General features: G+C 69.4%; 1 protein-coding gene across 1 annotated transcript; it reads right to left on the bottom strand.

Annotated features, from left to right (window-relative positions):
- Nucleotides 1-3,902: 3,902 nt before the first annotated feature.
- On the bottom strand, nucleotides 3,903-8,685 carry LOC108494296 (dnaJ homolog subfamily A member 1-like). Its single transcript, XM_017808654.1, has 8 exons — nucleotides 8,633-8,685; nucleotides 7,194-7,343; nucleotides 6,928-7,126; nucleotides 5,492-5,596; nucleotides 5,133-5,360; nucleotides 4,824-5,054; nucleotides 4,644-4,744; nucleotides 3,903-4,549 (listed from the first exon to the last, which is right to left on the bottom strand). The coding sequence occupies exons 2-8, from the start codon at nucleotides 7,323-7,325 to the stop codon at nucleotides 4,322-4,324; spliced, it is 1,224 nt and encodes a 407-aa protein (XP_017664143.1). The 5' UTR covers nucleotides 7,326-7,343; nucleotides 8,633-8,685; the 3' UTR covers nucleotides 3,903-4,321.
- Nucleotides 8,686-9,184: the final 499 nt, after the last annotated feature.

The following is a 9,184-nucleotide window of genomic DNA, read 5'->3' as shown; positions in this document are numbered from 1 at the left end:
GGGTCCCACCCTCTGGATCCTGCACCCCGAATCCCACATCCCGGGTCCCACCCCCTGGATCCTGCACCCCGAATCCCACTTCCCGGGTCCCACCCCCTGGATCTTGCACCCCGAATCCCACATCCCGGGTCCCACCCCCTGGATCCTGCACCCCGAATCCCACATCCCGGGTCCCACACCCCGGATCTGCTCCCCAACCGTTGCGCAAGGGGCCGGGGGCGAAGGCGGTGGCCGGGTTGGCACATCCTGGCGTGGGAAGCGGGTGGTGACCGTGGGGTGACTGTGGGGCAGTGTGGGGATGGGGTGTTGGGCTCTGCCTCAACTGGCACGAGGGGTAGGCAGGAGAGACCCCAGCCCGGCTCGGCCGGAGGATCCAGGGTACCTGTGGGTGCTGCCCGCCGGGATGCGGCTCCAGGGCTTTCCCGGGGACTCTCGTTAGGTGCTGCCCACTAATTGCTCTGTGTGGGGTGACATTAATTACCCCGGGATGGGGGGGCTCAGGCTGCCTCTGTCCTCGGGGCTAAGCTGGGGCAGTGCAGGGAGGGTCGGGGTGCAGGGGGGACCCTGCCCAGGGTTTGAGGTGCAGAACCCCCCCCAAGCCCAGCACAGCCCGGCTCACCCGGGGTGGGCCAGGACCCCTCAGCCAGGGCAGCCCCCGAACCACCGTGGGGAAGGTGGGGGGCACTGCCCCACTTCCCCCATCAGCACCGGGGTCCCACTCAGCCTTTGGGGTCATGGGAGGCCCTGAGGGGTGAATGCAGGGGAGGGTGCCAGGACTCGGGGTTGGTTTCACCCCCATGCCCGGGGTGTGATGCTGCTCCCCCCGGGAGCGCGTCCAGCAGCGGGAAGGGTGGAATTACACCTTCCCTGGGGAGGAGGAGGAGGAGGAGGAGGAGAAGGAGGGGGAGGAAGGCTCTGGTATCTCCAGGTGGACACTTGGCAGGCGCCCATCGCCCCTGCCGCCATTCCCAAAGTGCTGCCAGGGCCGCGTCCCGGCTCTCCCGACTGTCCCCGCGCTGTTCCCGGGGGTGGGCGCAGGACTCGCCTCCCCCCCCATCTCCATCCAACCGGCCGCTGCTCCCCCTGGAGACCCCGGGAAAGCCACGGCCGGGCAGGAGCAGCCGGTAATGGAAACCAGCCGGCTCCGACGGCTTTTCCCCGGTTGGAGGAATATCCGCTTTCCCCCGCTGCCCTGGGGACGGCTCCGGTTTGCCTCCGGCTGGGGGGAGTATGGGGGGGCTCTGGGACCCCGAGAGCTGGGGCGGCACGTCTGGATGGGGAGGTTTGTCTGGCTGCCCGCGTTCCCCCACACAGCGGCCTGGGGGTCCCATCCTGCCCCCGGGTGCTGGGGGTGCAGTGGATGGAGGTGCCCCCTCCCCGCAGCACGGCCGAGGCTCGGGGGGCTGTTCGGCGGCTGCTCCCGAAACAAAAGCAAATTCCTCCGAGCGAGGCTGGGCTGGGGGCCGGGATGGAGGGGCCGCGAGTGACCCCAAAACTGCTCTGGGGGCTGTGCCTCCCCTCCCATGGCACGGCGTGGGTGGTGTCGGTGCCCCCGGCGCCTCTAATCCGGCACTAATCCTCCCCTGTGACCCCGCTGGCCCCCGGGCGGCCCCGCTGCCCCCCCGGGCTGGGGAGGGGGCCGGGCTGGCCCCTCGCCTTTCATCTCCGGAGACAAAGCGGGGCCCGGCCCCCTCCCCGCTCTGTGCTCGGGGAATGAATGCCCGACCCTGGGGGGCCCTGGCCCCTCACCCCGGAATTTTTCCATGCGTTCTCTGGAAGCAGAGGCTGGGCCGGGTGTGAGGGAAGAGCATTTCATCCCCCCTCCGCCCCGTGCCGGAGCCTTCGAGAGGGAGCGAAGGGGGGGCTTCGTTCCGCCCGAAGGGGGGGATGCGCTGGCTCCTGCCCCTCCCTGCCCGGGCAGGGGGACAGGACTTGTCGGGCAGGTTTGGGGGGGACACCCCCCTCCTCTGGGCCGCGATGTGGGGGGTGGGGGATGGAGGAGCAGGGCTCAGCTGGAGGAACAACGCCCCGCACCCCCCTCAGCCCCACGGCGCTGGAAAGGGACGGAGAATGACCCCAGCCAGGCTGTGCCCCCCTCGAAGCCGCTGTCACCCCCCGACAATTCCCACATCCTCTGGGCTGGCTGCTGCCCAGGCTGGAGCCCACCCTGGATGGTGCCGAGGGGTCCCAGCTGTGTGCCAGCCCCCCCGCCCCGGGTACCCACTCTGACTGATGACCTGGGGACAGGGATGTGCCAGGCTTGGGGGGGTCTTGGCCCCTCAGCCCCCCCCGCTCCCGGAGAGGGGGTCTGTGGGTGGGTGAGGGGGATATCAGTGTCACTTGGGGGAACTTTGGGGGGCCCACGCCGGGCAGAGCTGGGGTGCTGCCGCCACCAGGCCACACGCTGGAGTGGGCTCTGGCACATGGCACGGGGGGCTCTGTCCCTGGCAGGAGGGAGCAGCGCCTTGCCCTCGGCCTGGCAGGAGGTGACCCTGCCCTCGGGGGTGTCCCCTGCCCTCGGGGGTGTCCCCGTCTCAGTTCATGCCCTGGGGTGTCCCCACGGCTCGGGGCAGCTCAGGACGCTGGCACCGCTCAGCAAGGCATGGTCAGCCCTGGGCGGGGGGACACAGCCAGCCCTAGGAGGGGGGTGACAATCACCCCCTACGCGGGTTCACCCCCTCCCTGCGCCCGCCGGGGTTGGGGGCTGTGCGGGAGCCCCCCGCCCCGCTCCCCTCGGCTGGCGGCCAGCCAGCATTGTTCTCGCCTCCTCCTCCTCCTCCTCCTCCTCCTCCTCCTCCTGCTCTCCCCCTCCAGCTGCATCTGGCGCCGGAGCTTTCCTGGGCTCCAGCGGTGGGGGGGTCTCCAGCCCCCCCCCAGCCCATCCTGGTCACGGCTCCCCTGGGCAGGGGGCTGGGGGGCTTTGCCCCTCTTCCACTGTGATGGGGAGTCTTGGCAGCTCCACGGGGAGGAGGATGGGGGGGATGTGGGGTGCATCTTGGCCCCCAGTGGAGTTTTTTGGGGGGGGACTGGTCCCCAAAACTGCTCTGTAGCCCAGCTCTGCCCCACGGCACAGCTGGAACCTGCCGTGGGGTGAGTGCAGGGCTGAAAAGGGGACGGGCTGAGTCTATTTGGGGGGGGTTGCCTCCATCGTGGGGGCTCCAGGGATGCTGAGATGATGCAGAAGGTCTGCAGGGATAACAAGGGGATGGGGGTCTGGAAGAAGGGGCTCTGGGGGGTGGTGACAGGGCAGGATAAGGGGCTGGGGGGGATGCAAAGAACCAGGAATGTTTTGGGACAGGGGACAAGGGGGCTTGAGGGGGGAGAAGGTAGAGGTGCAGGGTTGGTGGGGGTGGGTGGGAGGGCCTGGGCAGGACAGGAAGGGGGACAGATCCCTCCCCGAGGCAGGAGGAGCCTGGAGCAGCCCCCGGGGGTGGGGCAGGACAGGGAACCACCCTGTTGTGTAAGGATGGGGAAACTGAGGCACACCCAAGATCAAAGCAGGGCAGAGTCACCACCCCCGGGCTCCAGCTGCCCCACACTGCCCCACACACAGCCCCACACTCTGCCCCACACGCCGAGTTGGGATTCGCGTTTAATGCCAAGTACAAAGTCACCCCCCCAAAAAAAAAAAAAAAAGGAAAAACTTCTAAAATTCTTTCAAAAATAAATTAAAGGGAAGGGACGAGTCCCCACCACCCCCTCCTGTCCTGTGCAAAGAGAAAAGAGCCACCCCCTCTGCGCCCCAGGGCCTGAGCCAGGCTCCAGCAAGAAAAGAAACGGGCAAAGCAAGGGGCGAGGGGGGGCCTGGGCAGCAGCCCCTCCACGGTGGGGGACTGGATGGGGCCATGGGGCAGTGGCAGGGGCCCCGAGGGGGGGCTCGGGGGGGCTGGGCAGTTCCCCTCCTCCCCACACCGGCTCCAGCATAAGCTTGGCCCCACTGGAGCAGATGGGGACTCTGAGGCAAAGGGCAAGAAGCACCCCCCCCTCCTCCTCTTCCCCAGGCCAGGGCTGACCTTTTCCAGCATGGGATGTGCCTGCAGCCCCAACCCCCCCATCCATGGGGCTGCTGGCAGCTGGATCCAGCCTCAACCCCCCAATCCCCCGCCCGTGGGCAGCGGCGGCTCCACCAGCGCTGGGCTGACGGAGGGCAGGGCAGGGGGGCCTCGCCCTGGCAGGGTCGGGGGCTCCTGCCCGGCTCCCGGGGGGGCGAGGGAGGTGAAGTGCTGTCGGAAAGGCGACCTATGTACATCCCTGAACGTGGCGGCTCCGTGAGTCCCCTCCCCTGCCCCGGCTGTGCCCGGGGGGCTCCGCCCCACCCGCGCTATGAGGTCTGGCACTGGACGTGCTGGCGCATCCCGTCCTCGAAGTCGTCCTCGTGATAGGCCTCGCCGGTGTAGGGCCGCCGGCCGGGCCCGCCGTGCGCTGTGTAGTCGCTGAGCTCCACCTCCTCCGTGTCCTCCGTGGCCATCACCTCCTCCTGCGGCGGGAAGAAGGCCTGGAGCTGGCGCAGGCGGTCGGCGGGGAGCCAGCCCGGCTCGGGGAACTTCACCTGGGGACGGAGAGGGGGATGTGAGGTGTGGGGTGGCAACACAGGAAAGCCCAGAGGTTGGGAGATGCAAACTCCCACCCGGCTTCCAGCCCACCTCGAACTGCAGGATGAGCTTTCCCTTCTGAAACGGGCTCCTGTAGACGGGCATCCCTTCGTTGGGGATACACTTCAGGTCCCCAGGCCGGATCACATCACCTGTGGCAGAGGTGAGGGTCATCCTGCTGCACTGGCAGCTCCTGGCCTCCTCCAGCTCTCCCGAGCCCCCCTCCCTCACCTGGCGGGGAGGAGACAAGCAGGGTGCGGTTGTCCAGGGTGCGGATCACCTGCCGGCACCCGCACAGGGCGTCTGCCAGGCTGATCTCCCTCCTGACGATCAGGTCGTCGCCGCTGCGCCGGAAAACGGGGTGTTCCTTCTGGTCCAGGACGATGATGATGTCCCCGGGCTCCAAGCCGGGCACCTGGTCCCCCTCCTCGTGGAAGGTGATTTTCTGCCCGTCCTTCATTCCTGTGGGGAATATGGAGACGGGTCAAGGCATGGGGGCAGCTCTGGGGTGACCCCACTCCCCGCACGGCCCCGTCTCACCTTTATCCAGGTGGACACTGAGGATCTTCTTCTCCCGCACGACCTTGCGGCCGTTGCAGGTGAGGCAGCAGTCCCGCGGGCGGATCCACTCGCCCTGGCCCTGGCACTGGGAACACACCGTCTGGATCTGCTGGATCATGCTGGGCCCCAGCTGGTGGATGCGAACCTCCATCCCTGAGCCGTGGCACTTGGGGCACCTCCTCTGGGCGCCCTCCCGGACCCCACAGCCTGTGCCGAGGGGGGCAGGGGGTCAGACCGAGGGGTGGGGGGTGCTGGGGTGGCCCCCAGCCCCTCGTTGAGGGGGGTAGGGGTCAGTTGGAGGGGCAGGGGGTCCTGGGGCCCTGCAGCCCCTCACTCACCTCCGCACTTGCGGCAGATGATGTTCTTCTGCAGGGAGAGTTTCCGCGTGGAGCCGTTGTACAGGTCCTCCAGCGACACCGAGAGCTGGTGCACCACTGTCTTCCCTGAGTGGAGGGGAGAGCCCGGCTCAGCACCCAGCTCAGCACCGGCCTCATGCCACCCTCCATGCCACGGCCACTCAGCATCACCCAGGTCCTCCCAGAGCCAGTCCCGCTCCTTCCTCAGGAATGGTGACAGGGACGCTGACAGCTTTACAGCTTTACAGCTTTACTCAAGGCTGGGCGTCTCCAAGCCCGGATCCTGCCGGCCGCCCTGGGGCAGTGCCTGATCCCCAGCGTGGGCCGGGCACGGCTCCCACCCCAGGGTGCTCAGCCACCCTGCAGCTGCTCCAGCCGGAGCTGCCAGGACGCTTCCCTCGGCCTCCTAATTGCCCTTCTATTAAGTCGTGCCACCTCAGCAAGAAGCGCCCCGGAGAGTCGCCCTGTCCCCGTGACCCAGGCCCGAGGCATCCGGACAGTCACCGGGGCGGCCCCGCACGCCCCGCGTCCTGCTGCCGCCCCCGGGGCCCTGCCAGTGACTCAGCCCCAGCCTCGGGGACGGCGGGGGAAAGCCAGGACAGGGACAGGGAAGGGCCCTTTGAAGAGGGGGCAGGTGGAGAAAGTAATGAGGGTGATGAGGAGCTGCGTCTGGCTGCGTGCCGCGGGGTGGGAGACGGCCCAGGGATCCCTGCGGGGTTCTCATGCCCCCTGAGGCAGCACCAGCCCCCTCCCACCCCAGGGTCCTGTCAGGTGCTTCCTGCCTCACCCAGTGCTGTGCTCAGTGCCAGCCCTCTCCCACACTGGGGGTCCCAGCAGGGCTGTCACCCCCCGAGCCAGTGTCACGCTGTGCCTGGGCACCGGTTCCCTCCCACCCCAGGGTCCTGTCAGGTTCTTCATCCCCCACCCAGTGCTGTGCTGGGACTCCCACTCCAGGGTCCCATGGGGTCTGTCACACCCTGAGCCAGCACTGTGCTGGGTGCTAACTGGGAGTCCCAGCAGGTCTGTCAGCCCCCAAGCCACTGTCGCACTGTACCTGGGTGCCAGCCCCCTCCCACCCCAGGGTCCTGTCAGGTCCTTCATCCCCCACCCAACACCATGCTGGGCACCAGCCCCCTCCCACCTCAGGGTGTCACCAGGTTCTTCATCCTCCACCCGGGCACCCCCTCCCACCCTGGAGTTCCATCAGGTCCTTCATCCCCCACCCAGCACCACATTGGGTACCAGGCCCCTCTCAACCCAGGAGTTCTGGCAGGACCTTCATCTCCCAAGGCAGTGCCGTGCTGGGCACCAGTCCCCTCCCATCCCTGGGTCCCAGTGGGTCTGTCACACTCTGAGCCAGCACCACGCCGTGCACCAGCCTCCTCAGTCCTTGTCCCCGCAGCTCCTTGTCCCCGTACCTCTCCTGTCCGCCCGGTTGCGCATCCTCACTCCCCCTCCAAAGAACAGGTCGAAGATGTCCATGGGGGAACCGAAGCCGCCGCCGCCCCCGCGGCTGCCCAGGCCTCCCTCCTTCATGGCCCTCTCGCCGCCGCGGTCGTACAGCGCCCGTTTGTGGGCGTCCGACAGCACCTCATAGGCCTGGGAGATCTGCTTGAACTGGGGGGGGGAGAGGCGGGTGAGGCCGAGGGGGGCTGGCCGGGGGGCGCCGGGGGGCTGCACGTACCCGCTCGCCCTCGCTGGGGTTCTTGTCGGGGTGGTAGCGCAGTGCCAGGCGCCGGTACGCCCGCTTGATCTCGTCCAGGCTGGCGCCCGGCCGCACGCCCAGCAGGTCATAGTAGCCCGTCTCCTTCACCATCTTCCTTGCCTTCACGTGCTGGGATGGGACAGAGCCATGAGCACGGGACCCCCTGCCCAGCCTGGGATGCCCTGCCCAGCCTGGGACACCCTGACCCTGCCCAGGACCCTCTGCCCAGCCTGGGACACCCTGACCCTGCCCAGGACCCTCTGCCCAGCCCGGGACACCCTGACCCTGCCTAAGACCCTTGCCCAACGCAGGATCCCTGCCCCTGCCCAGGACACCCTCCCTCACAATGCTTTGAGCCCCATTCTCCTCCCTGCACGGCCCTGTCTCAGTTTCCCCCCCTCCCCAGGCATTCCATAGGGCAGGGAGTGACAGCCAGGTGACAGCCAAGTGAGAGCCAAGTGACAGCCAGGTGACAGCCAGACCCAGCACGGGGGTCCTGTAAGGAGGGGCAGACCCCAAGGCCGGTCCCCACCCCAGGGGGATGCCCCGAAGCCCCTTCCCACCGTGAGGACTCCCCCAAAAACTCTGATCCTCATTCCCCTCCCTGCACGGCCCTGCCTCAGTTTCCCCCTCCCCACATCAGCATCCCGCGGGTCGGGGGGAGTCAGGGGGTGTCTGGAGGGGGAGACATCCCCCTCCCCGGGCGCGGGGGCAGCCAGACCCCGCCGGGGGTCCCGTTAGGAGTTGTGGACCCCGAGGCCGGTGTCGGGGGTGCCCCGTGTGTGCGTACGTGTGTGTCCACCCCATCCCGACCCATGTGCCACCGCCGATAAGCCCCGCGTGGGGCGGGGACGTGTTTATCTTGCGACACGGGGGGGGGGGGCCCGGGGGAAGCGCCCGTGACCCGCTCACGGGTAAATAAACGGCACCGACACCGGGTTGGGTCTCCCCCCGCCTCCCGTGGCCGAGGTCGGGACCCCCAGGGCTGGGTCCGTCCCCCGGGACCCTCGGGGCCGGGACAAGGGACCCCCTGGGCTGGGTGTGGGACCCCCCGGGGCTGGGTCCGACCCGCCGGGTCCAACGCGGGACCCCCCGGTCTGGCGGCCCCTCCCGGCGGGGGTCGTGCGGCGGGGGGTGTCGGGGGGTGACACGGTGACATCCCACTCCCCAATCACGATGACACCCACGCCCCACACCGAGGAAGGAGGGGGGGCCAGGCCCCCACCCGATGCGCACTTTGGGGGGACGGGGGGTCACCCCGGATTCCCCCTCCCGGGGATCCCGGCGAGCCGCTGACACCGCGGCCGCTGCTGACACCGCCAGGGCGGGGCCGGGCGGTCGCCGTGGGGGCCCCGGGGGTGGGATCGGGGGGTCCCGGGGGGGATCGGGGGTCTCAGGGTCGCCCTCCCCCCACTCACCGCCGCCGCCGCTCCGCCGCCGTCTCCGAACTCTCTGGAAGCCGCGGCCCCGCCCCCCGGGGCCGGCCCCGCCCCCTCGGAGCCGCACGCCGCGCCCATTGGCGGAACCGCCCCTTCTGCGCCCGCCTATCGCCCCGAGGCCCGCTCGCTGATTGGCTGAGAGGCGTTCCCTTCCGGCTCAGGAGGCGGGGCCGCTGTCCCTGCGTTGCGATTGGCTGCGGCGCCGGTCTGAGATCGGCCCCCGGGGTCGGAGTCTCGGCGCTGATTGGCTGGGAGCGGGTGGCCAATCAGAGGGGAGAGGGGAAACGGGGCGGGCGGCCGGCAGGGGGCGCTGTAGGCCCGCGGGGAGGGGGTGGTCAGGGTCGGTCCCGGGGGGGTCAGAGGGAGATCGGGGGGACCCGGGGGCGATTCTGGGGGTCACGGGGGGGCTCAGGGGAGACGGGGAGTCCGGGGGGCCCTGGGGGGTCCAGGGTAGGGTCCCGGGGGGTCCCGGGGGGATCCCAGGAGGGCCTCGGGAGGTCCTGGGGGAGTCAGAGGGGGGATGGGGGGTCC

Source organism: Lepidothrix coronata, unplaced genomic scaffold (assembly GCF_001604755.1).
Source record: "Lepidothrix coronata isolate B3197 unplaced genomic scaffold, Lepidothrix_coronata-1.0 Scaffold23, whole genome shotgun sequence".
Lineage (NCBI taxonomy): Eukaryota > Metazoa > Chordata > Aves > Passeriformes > Pipridae > Lepidothrix > Lepidothrix coronata.
This window is presented reverse-complemented; position numbering and strand designations above follow the sequence as displayed.